The sequence below is a fragment of the Mus caroli genome, unplaced genomic scaffold, assembly GCF_978045245.1.
Source record: "Mus caroli unplaced genomic scaffold, Mus_caroli_1 scaffold_12, whole genome shotgun sequence".
Lineage (NCBI taxonomy): Eukaryota > Metazoa > Chordata > Mammalia > Rodentia > Muridae > Mus > Mus caroli.
Window position 1 is genome coordinate 119,124,253 of NW_028227267.1, and position 23,602 is coordinate 119,147,854.

Here is a 23,602-nt window from a genome sequence, read left to right on the forward strand (position 1 = left end):
AAGCATACTGTGGTGATGCACACATGTCATCCCAGCACTCAGGAAGATTGTGAGTTCAAAGCAAGTCTAGGCTACAGAGTGTGGTCCCGTCTCCAGCAAACAAAACAAAGCAGTAGCTTGTGTGAATGTCTGGCTTGTCAGCCACTATCTGTGAGGTCCATGTCAGAGTCACAAAGCCACCATCCGTCCAGATGCCTCTTGCTCAATGTGACTTCCCTTTTCCCTACAGATCAGCTAACTTCCTTTTTCTTTTTCCTTTTGGTTTTAATGCTAACTAAAATACTTCAAAAGACAAATTTCGTGCTACCAGGAAGAAACGTGTACATAGCATTCATTGTTGTGAATTTATAATACAAAACCTATTACCGGGGTCACCACAGTGGCTTGGTAGATAAAGGTACTTGCTGCCAAGCCCAGTGATCTGAGGTCTCACATTGAAAGAAAAGGGAGAACAGAGTCTCACGAGTTGGTCGCACACACACACACACACACACGTTATTAGCTGTATTGTTGATATATTTTTAGACTTCTACCATTGGAAGCTATCATGTATCAAAAACACTGTGTTTGGGAAATGATTTTATTTAGCTCTGGCAATTAGTATGTGGTTTGCTTTATTTTGAGGGCAAGTGAGCAGGGTTGAGGATGTAGCTCAGTGACAGAGTGCTTGCCTGACGTGCATGAGGTCCGGCTTTGGTCCTGTCTTTAGTCTTGACACCAGGAAGGAAAATGTGTGTGAAACATCGGTTCTTCTCAGCCTGTGGGTCACAACCCTGTTTGAGGGTCACAGACCAGATATCCTGCATATCCCATAATTACAATTACCATTCATAACACAGCAGTGGAATGGTTTTATGGTTGGAGGTCCCTGCAGCATGAAGAACTGTATTGAGGGCTGCAGCGTTAGAAAGGTCGAGAAGTACTGGTGTAAAATGTAAATGTAAACGTGTTTGTTACTTGCAGTCCTAGAAACCAGAAACTGCTTGTGCTTTCCAGGAAAGCTGCTAACTTTGCTTTGAGTTTAGTTCATTATAAATTGATTTTTTTTTTTTTTTTTTTTAGTTTTAACAGTTTTACCTCTTTTGTGTTGTTTGTTCTTACATGAGTACCCATGTTTCTGAATACATAGTCCTAGAATATCCAGGGATTAGAAGGACAGGTTGACACCAGGTTGCTCTCTTACTACCTGAGCACCACCGTCTGTCGCCGGCTGGTCACGATGATGGGTGTGGATGGAGGGAAAGGCATTGCTAGCTTACCAGGAGCCAAGGGAAGCTGAGAAGAGCTGTTGTTTGGTAGGCCATGAGGAGAATGCCTGCTGCCCAGAGGGGTTTGGCTGGGCCTCCTGCTTTGAGATTACTCCTGTCCCGTTGGGTTTTGTTTGTTTTTGTTTTTCTGGGTTTTGTTGTTGTTTGGTGTTGGTCCTTTCCTCCTTTCATAGTTCTGTTTCAATAAGAGTTGCTATGAAGGACTGCAAGTGAGGCTTAGCATCCGTGGGGTATTTCAGTTGTCTTTGGTATTTAAAATTGTCACGTGTGTACACATCTACGTGTTTTTAATTTGTTTATGCCACATGTGTGTGGAGGACCAAGCTTCTACTGGATGTCTTCCTAGATTGCTCTCATCACAAATGGAGGCAGGGTCTCTCAATTACATCTAGGTCTTGCCACTTTGGCTACTCTGGCCAGCTAGCTTGCGCTGCAGATCATTTCCACTGTCCTGTGGTGTTACAGGCAGGCCTCCATGCCTACTTAGTGTTTATTTGATGGCTGCTGGAGGCCCAAACTGCAGTCCCCATACTGGCATAGCAAGCACATTACCTACCCACTGAGCCATCGCTCCAGCTCCATGGGCTTGGACATTTTTAGTGAACTCCTCTGGCTGTAGATCTTCTGAATTACTTTTGTGGAAGACTGAAAAATTGAGGTCGTTGTGTATATTCATAATTCTCCCAGTCTCCTTACACATTAATATTTTATTCTTCTAAAGCAAATGTTGCTTACACGTTGGCCTTGAAGTTCTTCTTGTGGTTCTGCTGAGAGCTTTGTGGCCGTCTCTGTCCCAGCACTTCTGCATTTCCTGCAGTTTCATGAATCACAGTAATGAGTCATCCATACTAGGATGAGCTGTGGTTCCCAAAACCCTGCTCCAACTCAGCCATGGTTCAAACTTTATTATTAGTTCTTTTCCAAGCTATTTAAGAGCAAATTACCCAGTGCCTCCACTCGCTCAGTGTGTGTGTGTGTGTATGAGAGAGAGAGAGAGAGAGAGAGAGAGAGAGAGAGAGAGAGAGGGGCAGTGTGCTCCTCACTGTATCTGTTTTCTGCCTTTGTTTCTTGCTGTCTACAACACAGCAGACTTTATCTTGCAATCAAACAATCTTAGTGTGAAAAAGAATCTGTCTTACCCACTGTAGGGTAGAAATGTACATGGAAGCCAGATTATATCAACCTATGGATGTGGTTCGAGTTTGGGTTGTTTTCTGTGGACAGTTAGGCTCTTCAAAGCTTTTCAAACTAACACTTCAGATGGTACAAGATTGTAGCTCTCAGTTGGTGTACTTAACAAAGGAGAGGAAACAAGAGAAGAGCTGCCTCAAAGGAGTCAGGTGTCACCTTTGCAGGCTCTGATTTTCCTGTCTCTTCTTCACACAATTTACCTTTGAGGACCAAAACCAATAATAAAACATTGTCTTAAAACCACAGGATGGAAGTGCGAGTGAATTCTGGGACTCTGACCCATGTCCTGTGGCAATAACGTCCTGGGTGACGATAACTGGCGCTGTGTAGGTCTCCTGCATGGGTGTGCCTTCCTCTGCTCTCCGAGTTTCCCTCTTTTTCCTGTGTAATCTTTTCCACAGATATCTCCTGTAGACTGACCAAATGGGTGCAGGGTCGCAGGGCAAATAACTCATGGGTTGCTCAAGGCCTTTAGTTAAACTTTGGGAATTTAGACTCCCATATTTAATTGCTTCTCGGCCTTTTGGCTAAGATCAAGTGTAGACTCCCGTATTAGCAGGTCTTTGGAAATAAAGTGAGAGGCTCCAAGAGAAATCAAGACTGGCTAAATCTGTAAGGTTGCTTAGCCTTCAAAGGTCCACATGGAGAATCAGGACCACCAAGGGCTCTGAGGAAACCCCCACAGGGGGCTTTCTGCATCCTGACCCTGCTGATCCCAGCTGACCCCAGATACCTGAACCTACATAGAGAAACCACCTAATCTGTTTGGTAGTGGCAGCAGGTTCAGGTCACACAGGGAGGCAGGTCACACAGGGAGGCAGGTCACACAGGGAGGTAGGTCACAGGGAGGCTGGGGTGAGTGGACACATGCTGCTACTGCTTTGATCTTAGGGTTTTTTTTTTTAATTTTTTGGAAACAGGATCTCACTATGTTACCCAGACTAGCCTGAAACACATGCTTAGACCAAGCTACCCTTAAACATGCTCTCCTCCATGTGTCTACTACCATCGACCCATGCAGATCTTGTCTGCTGGACCTGGAGTCTGAGAACCTGAAAAACAGTGACATGGCTGTGTGTGTCATGAAAACAGTGATCTTTTTTAACTTAGTCACATGACAGATAACTCTGAGGATCCCTGATTTACAAACACATCCTTGGGGTGCTCAACAAACCTCCCATTGACTTCACAGTCTCACTGGCTCTCAATGGCTTCCTAGCATGCAGGGACTAGGAGGCTCCATCAGGGCAGTTTTCTGCAGTCCTCCGTACCATGCTCTAGTATCTAGAGTCCAGGTCCTGGTTCATAAGAATAGTCGGGACATATTTTGGATGAAGGAATGAGTCTTCAGTGGGTCTGCTGTCTCAGAGCTTTTGTGCTGCAGCTCAGATGCAGGAACACGTGTGTTCCTAGGCTTGTTGTGTCATGTAGATGCTCTTCCGTTCTCCTGGGAAAGCAGCCTCTGTGACTGTTGTTCTTGTTGAACAGTAAGGTTTCTGAACGTAGGACTGTGATCCACAGGGACCCTGGGAGTGCTGCTTTCCTGGTGGGTCTCTTACTAGTCTCTGTTGGCTGGAGAGAGGGCTCAGCACCTGGGTGTCATTGCCAGGTCACGGTTCCTTGCCTTTGCTTGTCAAGGTTTGAGGCACGCTGTAAGCAGGACCAGTGGGCAGGCGAGGTTAACTCTCACCAAGAGTGACCAGTGGGCAGGTGAGGTTAACTCTCACCAAGAGTGACCAGTGGGGAGGCGAGGTTAACCCTAACCAAGAGTGACCAGTGGGCAGGCAAGGTTAACTCTAACCAAGAGTGACCAGTGGGCAGGCGAGGTTAACTCTAACCAAGAGTGACCAGTGGGCAGGTGAGGTTAACTCTAACCAAGAGTGACCAGTGGGCAGGCAAGGTTAACCCTAACCAAGAGTGACCAGTGGGGAGGCGAGGTTAACCCTAACCAAGAGTGACCAGTGAGCAGGCGAGGTTAACTCTAACCAAGAGTGACCAGTGGGCAGGCAAGGTTAACTCTAACCAAGAGTGACCAGTGGGGAGATGAGGTTAACTCTAACCAAGAGTGACCAGCAGGCAGGTGAGGTTAACTCTAACCCTGAGTACTGATGTTGTTTCCCAGCCAGTAAATTAAATTCTTTATTTGCCCTTGAGCCTTACTTTTTTACTCCCTTCCTAAAAGGGTTAATGGTATGAAAAACCTGTGCAGTTGACATTCATGTTTTTAGTGGCCTTAAAGGAAACAATTTCCTGTTTTATGTTCTCAGACTTTTTTTTTTAATTTTTAATATTTTTATTACATATTTTCCTCAATTACATTTCCAATGCTATCCCAAAAGTCCCCCATAGCGCCCCCCACTTCCCTACCCACCCATTCCCATTCTTTTGGCCCTGGCATTCCCCTATATTGGGGCATATAAAGTTTGCAAGTCCAATGGGCCTCTATTTCCATTGATGGCCGACTAGGTCATCTTTCGATACATATTCAGCTAGAGACAAGAGCTCCGGGGTTCTGGTTAGTACATCATGTTGTTCCAACAATAGGGTTGCAGATCCCTTTAGCTCCTTGGGTACTTTCTCTAGCTTCTCCATTGGGAGCCCTGTGATACATCCAATAGCTGACTGTGAACATCCACTCCTGTGTTTGCTAGGCCCCGGCATCGTCTCACAAGAGACAGCTATATTTGGGTCCTTTCAGCAAAATCTTGCTAGTGTATGCAATGGTGTCAGCGTTTAGAAGCTGCTTATGGGATGGATCCCTGGATACGGCAGTCTCTAAATGGTCCATCCTTTCATCACAGCTACGAACTTTGTCTCTGTAACTCCTTCCCTGGGTGTTTTGTTCCCAATTCTAAGAAGGTGCACAGTGTCCACACTTTGGTCTTCATTCTTCTTGAGTTTCATGCGTTTAGCAGATTGTATCTTATATCTTGGGTATCCTAAGTTTTGGGCTAATATCCACTTATCAGTGAATACATATTGTGTGAGTTCTTTTGTGATTGTGTTACTTCACTCAAGATGATGCCCTCCAGGTCCATCCATTTGGCTAGGAATTTCATAAATTCATTCTTTTTAATAGCTGAGTAGTACTCCATTGTGTAAATGTACCATAATTTCTGTATCCATTCCTCTGTTGAGGGACATCTGGGTTCTTTCCAGCTTCTGGCTATTATAAATAGGGCTGCTATGAACATAGTGGAGCATGTGTCCTTTTTACCGGTTGGGACATCTTCTGGATATATGCCCAGGAGAGGTATTGCTGGATCCTCCGGTAGTACTATGTCCAATTTTCTGAGGAACCGCCAGACTGATTTCCAGAGTGGTTGTACAAGCTTGCAATCCCACCAACAATGGAGGAGTGTTCCTCTTTCTCCACATCCTCGCCAGCATCTGCAGTCACCTGAATTTTTGATCTTAGCCATTCTGACTGGTGTGAGGTGGAATCTCAGGGTTGTTTTGATTTGCATTTCCCTGATGATTAAGGATGTTGAACATTTTTTCAGGTGCTTCTCTGCCATTCGGTATTCCTCAGGTGAGAATTCTTTGTTCAGTTCTGAGCCCCATTTTTTAATGGGGTTATTTGACTTTCTGGAGTCCACCTTCTTGAGTTCTTTATATATATTGGATATTAGTCCCTTATCTGATTGAGGATAGGTGAAGATCCTTTCCCAATCTCTTGGTGTTTTTTTTGTCTTATTGATGGTGTCTTTAGCCTTGCAGAAGCTTTGTAGTTTCATGAGGTCCCACTTGTCAATTCTCGATCTTACAGCACAAGCCATTACTGTTCTATTCAGGAATTTTTCCCCTGTGCCCATATCTTCAAGGCTTTTCCCCACTTTCTCCTCTATAAGTTTCAGTGTCTCTGGTTTTATGTGAAGTTCCTTGATCCACTTAGACTTGACCTTAGTACAAGGAGATAGGAATGGATCGATTCACATTCTTCTACATGTTAACAACCAGTTGTGCCAGCACCATTTGTTGAAAATGCTGTCTTTTTTCCACTGGATGTTTTTAGCTCCCTTGTCGAAGATCAAGTGACCGTAGGTGTGTGGGTTCATTTCTGGGTCTTCAATTCTATTCCATTGGTCTATTTGTCTGTCACTATACCAGTACCATGCAGTTTTTAATCACAATTGCTCTGTAGTAGAGCTTTAGGTCCGGCATGGTGATTCCACCAGAGGTTCTTTTATCCTTGAGAAGAGTTTTTGCTATCCTAGGTTTTTTGTTATTCCAGATGAATTTGCAGATTGCACTTTCTAATTCGTTGAAGAATTGATTTGGAATTTTGGTGGGGATTGCATTGAATCTGTAGATTGCTTTTGGCAAGATAGCCATTTTTACAATGTTGATCCTGCCAATCCATGAGCATGGGAGATCTTTCCATCTTCTGAGATCTTCTATAATTTCTTTCTTCAGAGACTTGAAGTTTTTATTATACAGATCTTTCACTTCCTTAGTTAGAGTCACGCCAAGATATTTAATATTATTTGTGACTATTGAGAAGGGTGTTGTTTCCCTAATTTCTTTCTCAGCCTGTTTATTCTTTGTGTAGAGAAAGGCCATTGATTTGTTTGAGTTAATTTTATATCCAGCTACTTCACCGAAGCTGTTTATCAGGCTTAGGAGTTCTCTGGTGGAATTTTTAGGGTCACTTATATATACTATCATATCATCTGCAAAGAGTGATATTTTGACTTCATCTTTTCCAATTTGTATCCCTTTGATCTCCTTTTGTTGTCGAATTGCTCTGGCTAGGACTTCAAGTACAATGTTGAATAGGTATGGAGAAAGTGGACAGCCTTGTCTAGTCCCTGATTTTAGAGGGATTGCTTCAAGCTTCTGACCATTTACTTTGATGTTGGCTACTGGTTTGCTGTAGATTGCTTTTATCATGTTTAGGTATGGGCCTTGAATTCCTGATCTTTCCAAGACTTTTATCATGAATGGGTGTTGGATCTTGTCAAATGCTTTTTCCGCATCTAACGAGATGACCATGTGGTTTTTGTCTTTGAGTTTGTTTATATACTGGATTACGTTGATGGATTTCCGTATATTGAACCATCCCTGCATCCCTGGGATGAAACCTACTTGGTCAGGATGGATGATTGTTTTGATGTGTTCTTGGATTCGGTTAGCAAGAACTTTATTGAGTATTTTTGCATCAATATTCATAAGGGATATTGGTCTGAAGTTTTCTATCTTTGTTGGGTCTTTTTGTGGTTTAGGTATCAGAGTAATTGTGGCTTCATAGAATGAGTTGGGTAGAGTACCTTCTGTTTCTATTTTGTGGAATAGTTTGTGAAGAACTGGGATTAGATCTTCTTTGAAGGTCTGATAGAACTCTGCACTAAACCCATCTGGTCCTGGGCTTTTTTTAGTTGGGAGACTATTAATGGCTGCTTCTATTTCTTTGGGGGATATAGGGCTGTTTAGATCATTAACCTGATCTTGATTCAACTTTGGTACCTGGTATCTGTCTAGGAACTTCTCCATTTCATCCAGGTTCTCCAGTTTTGTTGAGTATAGCCTTTGGTAGAAGGATCTGATGGTGTTTTGGATGTCTTCAGGATCTGTTGTTATGTCTCCTTTTTCATTTCTGATTTTGTTAATTAGGATGCTTTCCCTGTGCCCTCTAGTGAGTCTGGCTAAGGGTTTATCTATCTTGTTGATTTTCTCAAAGAACCAGCTCCTTGATTGGTTGATTCTTTGAATAGTTTTTCTTGTTTCCACTTGGTTGATTTCGCCCCTGAGTTTGATTATTTCCTGCCGTCTACTCCTCTTGGGTGAATTTGCTTCCTTTTGTTCTAGTGCTTTTAGGTATGTTGTCAAGCTGCTAATGTGTGCTCTCTCTAGTTTCCTTTTGGAGGCACTCAGAGCTATGAGTTTTCCTCTTAGAAATGCTTTCATTGCGTCCCATAAGTTTAGGTATGTTGTGGCTTCATTTTCATTGAACTCTAAAACGTCCTTAATTTCTTTCTTTATTCCTTCCTTGACCAAGGTATCATTGAGAAGAGTGTTGTTCAGTTTCCACGTGAAGGTTGGCTCTCTATTATTTATTTTGTTATTGAAGATCAGCCTTAGTCCATGGTGATCTAATAGGATGCATGGGACAATTTCAATATTTTTGTATCTGTTGAGGCCTGTTTTGTGACCAATTATGTGGTCAATTTTGGAGAAGGTACCATGAGGTGCTGAGAAGAAGGTATATCCTTTTGTTTTAGGATAGAATGTTCTGTAGATATCTGCCAGATCCATTTGATTCATAATTTCTCTTAGTTTCTCTGTGTCCCTGTTTAGTTTCTGTTTCCATGATCTGTCCATTGGTGAAAGTGGTGTGTTAAAGTCTCCCACTATTATTGTATGAGGTGCAATGTGTGCTTTGAGATTTACTAAAGTTTCTTTAATGAATGTGGCTGCCTTTGTATTTGGAGCCTAGATATTCAGGATTGATAGTTCCTCTTGGAGGATTTTACCTTTGATGAGTATGAAGTGTCCCTCCCTGTCTTTTTTGATGACTTTGGGTTGGAAGTCAATCTTATCAGATATTAGAATGCCTACTCCAGCTTGTTTCTTCATACCATTTGCTTGGAAAATTGTTTTCCAGCCTTTCATTCTGAGGTAGTGTCTATCTTTTTCTCTGAGATGAGTTTCCTGTAAGCAGCAAAATGTTGGGTCTTGTTTGTGTAGCCAGTTTGTTAGTCTATGTCTTTTTATCAGGGAGTTGAGTCCATTGATATTAAGAGATATTAAGGAAAAGTAATTGTTGTTTCCTGTTATTTTTGTTGTTAAAGTTGGCATTCTGTTCTTGTGGCTGTCTTCTTTTAGGTTTGTTGAGGGATTACCTTCTTGTTGTTTCTAGGGCGTGGTTCCTGTCCTTTTGTTGGTTTTTTTCTGTTATTATCCTTTGAAGGGCTGGATTCGTGGAGAGATAATGTGTGAATTTGGTTTTGTCGTGGAATACTTTGGTTTTTCCATCTATGTTAATTGAGAGTTTGGCTGGGTATAGTAGCCTGGGCTGGAATTTGTGTTCTTTTAGTGTCTGTATAACATCGGTCCAGGATCTTCTGGCTTTCATAGTCTCTGGTGAAAAATCTGGTGTAATTCTGATAGGCTTGCCTTTATATGTTACTTGGCCTTTTTCTCTTACTGCTTTTAGTATTCTATCTTTATTTAGTGCATTTGTTGTTCTGATTATTATGTGTCGGGAGGTATTTCTTTTCTGGTCCAGTCTATTTGGAGTTCTGTAGGCTTCTTGTATGTTCATGGGCATCTCTTTCTTTAGATTTGGGAAGTTTTCTTCTATAATTTTGTTGAAGATGTTTGCTGGTCCTTTGAGTTGAAAATCTTCATTCTCATCCACTCCTATTATCCGTAGGTTTGGTCTTCTCATTGTGTCCTGTATTTCTTGGATGTTTTGAGTTAGGATCTTTTTGCATTTTACATTTTCCTTGATTGTTGTGCCGATGTTCTCTATGGAATCTTCTGCACCTGAGATTCTCTCTTCCATCTCTTGTATTCTGTTGCTGATGCTGGTATCTATGGTTCCAGATTTCTTTCCTAGGGTTTCTATCTCCAGTGTTGCCTCATTTTGGGTTTTCTTTATTGTGTCTACTTCCCTTTTTAGGTCTAGTATGGTTTTGTTCATTTCCCTCATCTGTTTGGATGTGTTTTCCTGTTTTTCATTAAGGACTTCTACCTGTTTGATTATGTTATCCTGTTTTTCTTTAAGGATTTGTAACTCTTTAGCAGTGTTCTCCTGCAATTCTTTAAGGGATTTTTGTGCTTCTTCTTTAATGTCTTCTACCTGTTTAGCAGTGTTCTCCTGTATTTCTTTAAGTGTGTTATTAAAGTCCTTCTTGAAGTCCTCTACCATCATCATGAGATATGCTTTTAGATCCGTGTCTAGCTTTTCTGGTGTGTTGGGGTGCCCTGGACTGGGCGAAGTGGGAGTGCTGGGTTCTGATGATGGTGAGTGGTCTTGGTTTCTGTTAGTAAGATTAATACGTTTACCTTTCGCCATCTGGTAATCTCTGGGGTTAGTTGTTGTCGTTGTCACTGTTTAAAGATTGGAGCAGAAGCTGTGTTCCACTCACCAGCAGTCTCAAAATCCTGTGGCGGGGGTCGTGGGTAGCTGGCAGTACCCCGGTGCTGGTCCAGCCGGAAGAGGCCTGTGGTCCTACTCAGGCCGGTTTTCTGCTTCCCTAACTAATGCAGGCTCAGGTCCCGCGCGCAATTGGATTGGAGCAGAAGCTGTGTTCCACTCTCCAGAAGTCTTAAGATCCTGTGGTGGGTGTTGTGGGTAGCTGGCGAGTGTCAGCAGACCCTGCGCCCTAGCTACCCTGGTGCTTTTCTGACCGGAAGAGGCTTGTGGCCCTATGTAGGCCGGATTTCTGCCTCCCCAACCAAAGCAGTCTCAGGTCCCGCGTGATTGGACTGGAGCAGAAGCTGTGTTCCACTCACCAGCAGTCTCAAAATCCTGTGGCGGGGGTCGTGGGTAGCTGGCGGGTGTCAGCCGACCCTGCGCTCTAGCCACCCTTGTGCTGATCCGGCCGGATGAGGCCTGTGGCCCTACTCAGGCCGGTTTCTGCTTCCCTAACTAATGCAGTCTCAGGTCCCGCGTGCAATTGGATTGGAGCAGAAGCTGTGTTCCACTCACCAGAAGTCTTAAGATCCTGTGGCGGGTGTTGTGGGTAGCTGGCGAGTGTCAGCAGACACTGCGCCCTAGCTACCCTGGTGCTTTTCTGACCGGAAGAGGCTTGTGGCCCTATGTAGGCCGGATTTCTCTCTCCCCAACCAGAGCAGTCTCAGGTCCCGCGTGATTGGACTGGAGCAGAAGCTGTGTTCCACTCACCAGCAGTCTCAAAATCCTGTGGCGGGGGTCGTGGGTAGCTGGCGGGTGTCAGCTGACCCTGCGCTCTAGCTACCCCGGTGCTGATCGGCCGGATGAGGCCTGTGGCCCTACTCTGGCCGGTTTCTGCTTCCCTAACTAATGCAGTCTCAGGTCCCGTGCGCAATTGGATTGGAGCAGAAGCTGTGTTCCACTCACCAGAAGTCTTAAGATCCTGTGGCAGGTGTTGTAGGTAGCTGGCGAGTGTCAGCAGACCCTGCGCCCTAGCTACCCTGGTGCTTTTCTGACCGGAAGAGGCTTGTGGCCCTATGTAGGCCGGATTTCTCTCTCCCCAACCAAAGCAGTCTCAGGTCCCGCGTGATTGGACTGGAGCAGAAGCTGTGTTCCACTCACCAGCAGTCTCAAAATCCTGTGGCGGGGGTCGTGGGTAGCTGGCGGGTGTCAGCCGACCCTGCGCTCTAGCTACCCTGGTGCATTTCTGACCGGATGAGGCCTGTGGCCCTACTCAGGCCGGTTTCTGCTTCCCTAACTAATGCAGTCTCAGGTCCCGCGCGCAATTGGAATGGAGCAGAAGCTGTGCTCCACTCACCAGAAGTCTTAAGATCCTGTGGCGGGTGTTGTGGGTAGCTGGCGAGTGTCAGCAGACCCTGCGCCCTAGCTACCCTGGTGCTTTTCTCGTTCTCAGACTTTTGAAGAGCTACCTTCCATTGTTACCATATGGGGGCTTCCACCTATAATGTCGGGCACACCCTGGGTTCTTGGCCTAGATATTCCACAGATGTGGACCCGACCCAAGGTTGTCTGCTGCCATCCACGTCCTGTTTCCTAAACAGGGCTGCTGGCCTCCTAGCTGAGTGCTCCATCCTAGACCTGCGTGCCCCGAAGTGTGGGCATGCGCCCCCTTCTGCTTTATCTGGTCGCCTGCTGTCTAAGCAGTGACCTGTGCTGCTGGACCTCGCCTTGATGTTTGGACCTCCTACCTCAGAAGACCTCATTGACCCTGGTTAGTTCTGGTCTGTAGCAATGCAGATCCTAGGATATGGCCTTGATTCTAAGATCGTGTGTGTGCACGTGTTTGGGTGCATGAGTGTTCTGGTGCATACACATGTCAGCACAATTGCCCTCAGAGACCTGATGAGGGTGTCAGCCTTTGGAGTGGGGTTGCCAGGTGGCTTTGAGCAGCCCTGTCTCAGTGCTGGGAGTTGAACTCAGGTCCTTAGGAAGACAACTCTTACCCAAAGCCACCCAGCGCTTTGTGGATGTCAGCTGGTGCTCTAGAACCCAACTCTTTTCCCTGCTCATACTCTAATTTTAAAATATTTTTTCCAACAAAACATGGCATTCAAGAAAAACCTGTCTCAGGCTGAGGATGAAACTCAGTTGACAGTGTTGCTAGCATGCATGAAGCACATAGAAACTGGGCTTGGTAGTGCACATCTGTAGTGTTAGCACTATGGTAGAGACAGAGGCAGGGTGATCGGAACTTCGAGGTCATTCTATAGTGAGTTCAAACCACCTTGGCCTAGTGAACCCGACTTGAAAACACTGGGAGTATTAATACAGCATAAGTAATACTGTGGAGACCTGGGTAACAATTGGGCAAAGTTTTAATGTATTTACTGGTATCATATCTTTCCATGGAATGGGCTGATATGATTATCAAGTATAGGATACTCACAGCTTGACCGATTCTAATGCATTGTGAACTGAAACGTTGCCAGCCTGTGTGGTGTGTTTGACAACTTGGGGTCATACAGAAGATCTAGAGACATGTGAACTCTTCTTTCCCATGCGTGCTCTTGCCCACATGCCCCTCACCTGTGGGATGGCTTTGCCAGCTCACCACTGGCTTGATCAGACAAGGGTGACGTCATAAAGCTTGTCCTCATTCTTGCCCAGCAGCATTTTCCCACCACAGTGCTTTAAAAAATGTAACCCTTGGATAGTCCCGAGGACTCTGAGGACCAGCAGACACCTTGTTATTGGTTTTTTTTTTTTTTTTTATTTTGCAGGGCTGGAGAGACGATGGGTCCATGGTTAAGAATACCTGTTGGTCTTGCAGTGGACCTGGGTTTGATTCCTTGATTCCCAGTACCCACATGGGGTGGTTCACAGACATCCATAACTTCAGTCTCAGGACCTCAGCATGTACTAGACACACACATGGGGCACATACATACATGCATCAAGACACTCACACATGGGGCTGGTGAGATGGCTCAGCAGGTAAGAGCACCCGACTGCTCTTCCAAAGGTCCTTAGTTCAAATCCCAGCAACCACATGGTGGCTCACAACCATCCATAACAAGATCTGACTCCCTCTTCTGGTGTGTCTGAAGACAGCTACAGTGTACTTACATATAATAAATAAATAAATAAATAAATAAATAATACCCACACATGTAAACTGTGTGCCTGTGTGTGCGCATGTGGCCCTTACACTGCTTTTGGTTTTCCCTCTCAGGGTTCCTGTTTTAACTGGGTTTATTCCTAATGGTTTATTCCTAGCATGTGCTCATAGTATGTCAAGTTCTCCTTCAGGCTCTCTGATGCCTTTAGGAATTTCCCTCTTGTGCACTTCAGTGCATCTACAAGTAGATTGACATCTTCTTATTTCTTGCAAACTCTAGTATATTCAAGTCTCCACCATTTGTTTATTGTGGGGGTGGGGATGGGGTGCCGGGTGTTCAAGTTGGGGTTCCTTCCTCGAGTGAGTTCTCAAACCCACACTCAAGTTATCAGTCTTAGGAGCAGGCACCTTTACCTGCTAACCCTTTGACCTAACTTTGGATTATATTTTAGGTTCATGTTATTTGTATTATATCTTGATCACCCTGAAGAACTCTCAGCTGCTCTTTCTTTGTCTGTAATCCTACTGTCCCCACACCCTTTTCCTCTTCCTCTGGTTCTATGGTGTGTGGCTATGGTGTTGTCCAGGCTCTCTGTATGTTCACTCTCCATCTCAGGATCTTCCTTCACCTTGTGGGAGATGGGGCACTGGGGGCATGGGGAAGAAGCAGACCTGGGTCACCAGCCACCTCACTGCTGTCTCCTACAGCCCTGGCTCTGGGCTCTGAGCTGAGTCTCAGGAGCACATCTGCAGATGTGTGCACGTCCTGCCGTCACTCCACTGTGTGAGTGAGGTTCAGGTTCACACAGGCTCTCTGGTTTCACTGCACATGGAAATCTTTGTTTCATTTTCTCTCTTGTTTGGTACTATTTTGATAGTGGAGCCACAGGAATGACTTGAAACCACAAGTTCAAGTTCCTCACTGTGCCCTCTGGAGCCTGCTCCATTCTATCCTTTGCTCCTGACTCTGCTCCAAATTGCCCTGAGGTCAGAGGCCTCCATGGGCCCCATCCTCACTGCTTCTCAGCTGCTGCATTTGCCGTTGCTGCCTGGTCCCCTCTGGCATCCTCCTTAAGGCTCCACTGATACCAGATTCCCTGGGCTCACCTTCACCCCAAAGCCCTTGGGTTCCTTCATGTGCCTCCCTGTGCTACCTACTCTCTCAGCTTAAATCGTGCACACTGGCCTATGTGCTCTCTCTCCCTAACTGTTCCCTTGGACCCCAGACTGGTGTTCTACCCACTCACTGTCTGTCCATCCTCCATGGCACCTTCTCTCCAGCTGGGATGTTTTGTCTTCAGTCTTCCCTGGCACCCTGTCATCCTGAAATAGGGTCCTTACTGGCTCGAGTAGGTCTTCATCTAAATCACTGTGACTTCCTTCACAGAGCGTGTCTGACGGTCCCATGGCCTCATGTGTTCACTGTCTTTCCTGTGCACTAAGTACTAATCTTGCTGTGTGTGCAGTTTCCTTCCTTTGTTCTCTACAGTGTTCTCAGAGCAGGTTCTTGAGATACTCTTGCCTGAGTCACTGAAGCTCAGCATGGAAGTTGATGTGTTAGTACAGCGGGTCACCAAGGAGCACACTAGGCCAAGGCGGTTCCTCGTGAAGAGGTTTTATTGAGAGGGAGAGACAAGGGAGTGGCAGAGAGAGAAGAGGAGAGAGAGCGAGAGGGGGTGTTCTCCCTGTTTATATGGAGAATGCTGTAACACAAGTAAGGGTGGGAGGTGAGCCACGTGGGTTCTGGGATATGGTGGTTGTTGGCTTGGCAACTGGTCTGCAGGTCACAGGTTGCACTGTTAACTCCTAGGTTTGGAGTGTCCTGTGCCAACAGTAGTGTGTATGTAATCCCAGTACTCAGCAGGCTGAGGCGGGAATATTGGAAGCTCCAGGCCAGCCTGAACTACTTATAACATGACCCTGTCTCAGTAAAACAGCAAGAGCAAACAAATAAATATTATGGTATACTTTTCTGGTTCTATTAAAAAGGTCATTAAACTCTTTTGTCTAGTGTGAATACTCCCATCCTAAAAGTTAGAGTCAAAGTCTTTTTTTAATATATTTAGAAGAATATTCATGGTCATTTTTATCCAGAAAGCGATATTGAGGGGTTTCTTTTCATCCATATAAATGGCTTTAAAGATGAAAAAAATTAGATTTGTTTGTAAAAAGAAAAATATTTTTACAGATGTATTAATTGCTTACTAATAGTAACGCATAGCTAAACATCTAGGGAAATGTCCGTACTTGAGCACTGTGTGAGTAAAGCCAGAGTTTGAGGCGGTTCTTCTCGGGTCAGGTGTCTCTCTTGTGGCCATCAGACAGTGATGGTGCCACAGAGTTGGCACAGGGTGAGACTGTTTGGAAAATCAGTCTGTTTGTGGATCTGATTTTTTTAATTTCAGAGGTGTGTGTATGTAAGCTTGAAGGCCAAAAGCCTTCCTCGGGGTGTGTCACCCACCTGTTTCCTTCAGATGGCTCGCACCTGCACCTGGTCCCAGCTGTCTCAGCCCCCCAGCGCTGGGGTTACAAGCTCATGCAGCCATGCCTGGCTTTCACCTGGGTGCTGGGTTGTTGAACTCAGGTTCACAAGCAGCCCAGAAAGCACCAGAGTACAGGCTATCTCCCAGCCTCTGGAAGTCTTTTAAAATCGAAACATTGATCCTTAAATACCGTACTTGTATTTGCAGTGTAAAATGGTCAGGATTTGCCAACTCCAGATGAATACGTTTGTTTTACCACGTAGGTTGAATTGTTTGTACTGTTTGATGTCTGCCACTTGATAAGACGTAGTGATACTGCTCAAACTAGAAGAATGCCCTCTGAGATGATTGATTCCTTGTTAGTACTCCACGTCAGTCTTGCTTGCATTTGAATAACCAGTTGGATGTTTCCTTGTAGATCTCTGGCATGTGCTATGACCGCAAAGTGCTCCAGGTTCACCAGGTGCTTCGCATCCCTGGCAGAATGGCCGAGTTCTTCTCCTGGGCCCTTGAGCCCATCTTCTCATCTTCAGAACCCACCAGCGAGGCCAGGGTTGGGATGGGAGCCACCGTGGACATCCAGAGGCAGCAGAGGATGGAGCAGCTGGACCGGCAGCTGATGCTCTCTCAGTTTGCACAAGTGAGGCGTCAAAGGCAGCAGCAGGTAAGGCCTGCGTGACCAGAGGTGTGCGCTTCCTCCCACTGTGACGAGTGCGAACGTGTGGTGGCCTCGGCTTCACTCCTGTGCTTCACACTGATCTTTGATGTGTTTGCTGGAGAAGGAGAGTGCAGGTCTGTCAGGTCACTTTTGTTAGTGTCTGGGGTTTCTGTTGTTTTGTTTTTAAGGTAACAAAATTACAGCCGAACAGTTGATCAGATTGGACATTCATATCCTTAGCATTATTTCTAAGAGAAACACCGACCTAGTTAATGAGATAGGATATTTATCAGTGTTTGTAATCTTGTCAAAGCCACAATGTCTTCCTGTTGAAAGTGCTAGTCATGTGCCATGGAAGGGGAACAGGGGAAAGTTGTATGATTTTCCTTGGCTAAAGAGAATACCACGATCAGAAAACCTTAAAGGAACAGCCAGTGACTACATCATATAAATGCTGTGTCTTCATAGATGAGCCCGCAGTAACCCGGAGCCATCGCACAATTACCTACAAATACTACTTTAGCCAAAATTCTGGCATGACACTTGTCTTCCAAGGGAGACAGGAAAAGGGGAATTTGCTCCATGCCCAGCTAAGACCTCCTGATCTGCTCTTCCTCGCACACTGTGACCAGCACATTGGACCCCTCACTTCCTGCTTCCTCCTTCATCTTTTGGGGTGGTGAGAGATGCAGGATTCTCCTGCCATCCTTCTATCTTGCCTTCCCCAGGTAAAAGAGGTGTGGCTTTAGGACTCAGGGTGGCCTCAAGTATTAAAGTCCAGTCTGCCGTCTTTGGAATGTGGGGTCCAGGGTTTGTCTTTAGGGGAGTAAGTGATAGAAGACAGAGACCTAAGTTGTTCCTTATAGCCCTGTTGGACTTGGAAGCAACTGGAGCATGTGACACAGATACCCATGACATGTTCCATGATGGCTGGCATGTGCTCTTGTGAAGAGACCAGAGGTGGGGGTGGAGGTGGCTTACAGACTCACTCGTAGGTGTGAGAACCAAGAGTAGGGAGCTGTGTGGGAAGGATTCCGACTACAGTCAACAGAACTGAAGTGAAGCCTTGTGACTGACAGGAGGGAGGCAGTAGATCCTACAAGACCCCTGAGAAGAGTGAAAGGATGGGTGTGGTGTGGTAGCATAGAGAACCCAGCAGAGCCTGTTTATGCAGACTTCTTGGCCTCTCTGTAGCTTCCTCCCCTCGTGGGTACCTGATAGGACCATCTGAGATAAGAGTCTTCAGAAAGAGGGAAGAACGCCTCTGTTGGTTCTGGGGTGTGTTTTGGGTGAGTGAGTTTCTAGTCTCTGTGACTTGCCCCAGGATGAGTGATGGTAGGAAAAGGCTAGAGAGGTCTTGCTTTTGAGGCTTCCAGGGTCCTTCAGTTCAAAGTACACAGCGTGCCAGGGTGCCTGACTTTGAGGTACTTTGTTCTGAGCCCTAATCCTCCTTTTATAAGGAAACTGTTCCTTTCGGATTAGGGTCCACCTAATGACCTTACTTTGCCATAATTAACCCTTAAAGGCCCTGTGTATAAATACAGTCATGCTGAGGCAAGTCTTCAGCATACAGAGTCATGACTCCAGGTAATCAGTGCCCAGTGTTGTCACTAAATAGCCATTTCTTCTTGAAGGTGATAGTGTATCCAGTTCATTGCTGTCTGCTGATAGCAGACTAGATAGTCCATGATGGCAGTAGCTAGATCATCCTGGGTACACAGGGCCCATTTGTAACCTCCATCCATGTCATCATGGCTACTCTTCCTGTGCTGGTACTGAGATAGACATTAATAATGTTGCTGTCATTCTGTCTATCTCCTGCGTGGTGCCTTTTCTGTGATGGACATCCATGGTAGGAATTAGCCTGAGATAACAGCCACCACACTTCCAACATGTTCCTCTATCTGTGTGCACTTGACTTCCCTCAGGTGTCCTTGGGCCCTACCTTCCAGTCTCCTGGATGACCAGCCAAGTCATTGGCTATCCCAGTAAATCCAAATGCTGCATTTTATTACCCACAAGCCACTTCTCTTTACATTTAAGTAGAGGACTTGAGGGCATTAACCTGCTCCGCCCATGGAAGACTTTAACCTAAGCACTGGAGGGGCAGAGGTAGCAGGATCTCTGTGAGTCTGTGGACAGCCTGGACTACAAGTGAGTTCCAGGGTAGCCAGAGCTATATACACAGTGATATTCTGGTCTCAAAAATCCAAAACAGAAGTAAAATCAAACATACAAATCCCCACAAAGCCCATGAGCCTATGAAATGTCAGATACTGGCCCTGGTAGCAACAAGCCAGACCCAATAGCAAAGTGACTGTGATCCACTGGAGACACAAGGCTGGGGGAGCAGTTACCATGTCTGACCCACTGCCCTCAACGCTGCCCTGACTGAATGTACAGATGACAGGCACATGCCACAGAAGGACACATTGAGTACTAAAGCCAGTTTTCAAGTCAGCTAGCCCGAGTCAAGCACGCAAGCATTTCTGGGTCATAACTACTTGAAGAAGACTTGTGAAAGGCCAAAGCACATCTGGCACACTACCTCTGGTCTGGCCTCATGAAGTTCCTCGTAGACTGACTCTGTCCAGATGAATGAAGCCCCAAGAGGCATCACACGGGACACCGCTCTCCAGGCTGCAAAGCATGCAAGAGCTTCCCAGCAAACGCAGACCCTCTCAGCATCCTGCCAGAGGGGCCGCCTTGGGCTCCATCTATTGAAGCGCCTTCACTAGTAGCCCCATGACAGGAGGAGGCTTCACTGCTCCTCATAAGCATCTGTTCTTCCTGCAACAGCTCCTTTCCTGGCTACCCTGTTCTGAACTTCCTGCTTTCTTCCTATCGGCTTCAGTTTCTTTTTATCCTTTTTGTCAGCCTAATCACAGACTTTCAGTCTGTCCTGACTTGTTTTCAGCTTGACCTTGCAGGACATCTGTGTGTCTTTTTATTTGTTTGTTTGTTTGTTTGTTTATTTATTTGGTTTTCTGAGACACGGTTTCTCTGTGTAGCCCTGGCTGTCCTGGAACTCACTTTGTAGACCAGGCTGGCCTTGAACTCAGAAATCTGCCTGCCTCTGCCTCCCAAGTGCTGGGATTAAAGGTGCGCGCCACCACTGCCCGGCCAAGGCATGAGCTCTTGAAAGGACAGAACTATGGGAACGTTACTCACTTGTGCCCTTTGGGACACTAATGCAGCATGCTGCCCTGTGCGTGTGCAAGCAGCTGCCTGAGCTGCTTCCAGAAGGTAGGGTGGGGTGGTGCCCCTGCTAGGCCCTGTGCAGCGCTGGGGCATGGCACCTCTGCACAGTGCAGTGTGTGTGGAGGAATCTAGACAAGGCCATCAGGTGGGCTTGCAAAGCCCAGGGGAGGGGAGGAAGACTAGAGTCCCCAAACAGCTGTGGGACAGCAGGGGATTGCATTTGCTTAAGAACTGAGAGCTATAAGGAGTGATGGTGACAGATGAGGTGTGTGGCCACCCATGCTGGTAATCCAGACACAGGACAGTCATAGGCCATGGAGTGGCCTGGGCTCCTGAAAGCTTACCCCTGGGCTGTGAGTAGAGAACCTGCTTGAAACAAAAACAGAAAGAAAAGAAAAAAGAAAAAACACACTCCCTGGTGATCATAGCCTCCCTCCCAGCCAGGGGACCCAGCTTTGAGATGAGAGACCAGAGCTTTCTGTTAACCCCTAACATTTCCATGGGCAAAAAGGCTGAAGGGTGGGCTAAATACCAGTGATGTTGATTTCATCAGTTGCTTTTATAACGTTTCCTCCCTAAGAACTCACAAGGACAAGATTGACATAGTGTCTACATCACGGAGGCTGGGGCTCAGAGAGGGCTCTTCGGGGGGAAGTGTAAGTGTGTGCCGAGTTCCTCCCTGAGGCAGTTCGCTGGGCAGACAGTGGGAAGTGCAGGTAAACCGAGCAGGCGGGAGCAGCCTGTGTAACTGCTGGGTCTGTGTTTGTTTTTGTTCTTTTCCAGACAGGGTTTCTCTATGAGGTCCTGGCATTTGCTCTGTAGACCAGGCTGGCCTCAAACTCAGATCCACCTGCCTCTGCCTCCTGAGTGCCTAGATTAAAGGCGTGTGCCACCACTGCCCTGGCTGAGGGTTTGTTGTTGTTGTTTTGTTATCTAATTCTGTGAATAATATTTGAATTAAGTTTCAAGACTTTGAGTGCTGTCTCCTGGAGAATGGCTTTGTGTGTTAGGAAGTTCCCTCCCCCAACCCATCCCCAATGCATTAAAAGTGTTGTGTTGACTGGTGTGTGAACATGTTAAGGCCAAAACAGTTTTAGTTTTTCTTAGTAACACCCACATGCTCACAGTATGAAGCATGATCACAAATGAAATTTGCTTTTAGGGAGACAGCTCTGAGTTACAGGTGATCTACACACCTGTAATCCAGACACAGGTAATCCAGTGGTTGCCATGGGAACAAAAAAGATAGGCTAAGAGTTGTGTACCAGGAGATCTCTGGAGCTTTACTATTGTCATGCCATGGGCAGCAAGAGTTTGCCTCTTAGAAAGTGGGGTCATAGTCCAGATTGGGAGCAAGTCTCTTAGTCAGTACTCCCAAAACCTCCAACTTCTAGAACAAAGCTCACTGCCATCTGACTTGTTGGCATCCCATCCATCTTCTGAACAGTCCAGAGTTTTGTGTTTTTTTTTAATTAATCTTACTATTATGTCCTTACATGATAGCCTCAGTTTCCCCACTAGCTTCTCAGAGCCTTAAATACTTATTACATGGCCTTTACCGTTTAAAATGTGTAATGCCTGCCCTAGAGGTACGTAGCCAGCACTTTCCAGCTCAGTGTTTTATAGAAAACCTGAATTCTCTGCTCTGCTCACTCACTCGTATGGACTCACTTGTTCTCTGTTCACTGTGGATCCCTTGTACCAGCACACGCACTGGAGAGTAAGCCTTACCCTCAGCTACTCTGTCTTAGGATCAGGATTAAGGTGAAGCCTGCCGTGTTTTGTAAGCCTGCTGGGAGACTTGCCAACAGAACAGTGGAGTTGTTGGTGTCAACGTGCTCCATGCTCCGTGTACTGGGCCTCCCGGTACTTCCTCGTTGCCTGCACCTGTTTTGGTAATAAGTAGTCTTTATCCAAACAAGGACAGGTGTTAATGCTACTGAAAGTGCATAACCATCGTTCACACGTGCAGTTCAATGATTTCCTCCGAAAGGGGTTGATCTTCATTAGCTACGTTCTCTCACCCACCCTTAGGAAAATTCTGTGGCTGTGAAAATTGTTTCTCTCCTCATCTCCCCTCAGCAAGCGTTGTCAGGTACCATGCACCCTGCACAGTGACTCATACCTGCCTTGCTCAGTGTGACAGTTATTTTCATTACTCAGTATTTGTTACTTAATAAATATTTCTAGTGGATCCAAAGTAGCCTGTTGAGTATTTTCCCACTTGAAGTATACAGGTCACTAATTCTTAGCCACAGAATTGTGCGTCATTACCATAATCACGTAGATCATTGTTAGTATCCAATTAAAAACCCTGTGTCCAGAGCAGTGGATACATGTGATGAGAAAACAAAAGGAGGTAGCAGTTGTGGGGAGGAAGGAAGCCAGAGATGGGTGGCAGAGGATGGGGGAGGGGCAAATAAGAACCAACTGTGGTGGTATGTATAGATGAAGAAATCCATATGAAACCATTATTTTGAATGCCAACTTTAAAAGTTAATTTAAATGTTTTTTAAAAAGAAGTTTGGTTTCTGTTGACAAACACTCCTGAGCCTTCCCATCTTCCCGGCCCATTCTGTCTCTGAAAATTTGCCTCATGAGACGGTCTAGGTGAGTGGAGCCTGCACCAGCCATTGTTGGACTGGCTTCTTCCACTTGCCTTCACGCTTTCAGAATTCCCGTGTATTGCAGCATGTGTGTGAGTTTCACGTGTTTTAGAGAGCAAGGCTGTATGTTGGCAGGTGCCATCCTCTGTTCTTGCTGCCATTTGGCTACTTCCTTGTTATCAGAAGCTTCTGTCAGCTCCTGGCCTCTCTGGCACAGCTGTTTTCATTGGCATCTTTTCCACACAACATGCAGAGCCAGTCTCTGAGGATAGCTGTGAACCAGGCAGTGTGTCACCTCCTGACCTTGATGTGGCAGGAGAAAGAGGCGGTCACAGTAAAGTGTCAGGATCAGGCAGAGGTGACAGTGATTCCTTTACCTGTGTGGACATCTCAAGGCGACCCTGGGACCTGATGGGGAACAGGCCCACACAGGTCTGAGTTCAGATGCCGCCATGTGGGACAGCGTGCACGCATTGCTCTTTTACTTTTTGATGTGATTTGATTCGAGAACAATTCTCATTAAATTGCTGTGCTTCTTTGTCAACAAGGCCCAACCAGCTAGAGCTGGTTCCTTTATGACTCTTCTCCCTTAAGCAGGTAAGTGTGCAGTGTCAGATGTGGGTCGATAAAAATCTGCAGTGAAATGAAAACGAGATGCAGGTCTCTGTTTTCAAGTGAAGCCAAAGCTAAAAGCTGCTGATGTGGATCCGCGCCTCCTGTAGAGGCGGCTGCTGGGCCTCGAGGGCTTGTCAGTGTTCTTACTGACCTTTTTGATGAAATTCAGCCCAGAATGATAGGATCGATCAAAATTCTAACACTTTTCCAAGCCTGACTCATTAGGTGACATTCATGAAAATCATTTCTATTTTCCGTTCTGTTTTGGTGTTTTCATGAGAAAGAGGAGCACTGTAGAGTCTCATGAATTTAAGAAGACAGATAAATGACAACACTTCTCTTTGAAGGTATAAAAGTGACAAGCAACTCTAATTCTCTGCTG

General features: G+C 45.8%; 1 protein-coding gene across 2 annotated transcripts in view; it reads left to right on the forward strand.

Annotated features, from left to right (window-relative positions):
* The window catches only part of Ubac2 (UBA domain containing 2), a 145,183-nt gene that overhangs the window by 104,993 nt on the left and 16,588 nt on the right, over positions 1–23,602 (forward strand). For both annotated transcript variants that reach the window (XM_021182053.3, XM_021182051.3), the window contains one exon: positions 16,559–16,804. In XM_021182053.3, coding sequence (XP_021037712.1) covers positions 16,559–16,804 — 246 coding nt within the window. The remainder of the gene's footprint in view (positions 1–16,558; positions 16,805–23,602) is intronic.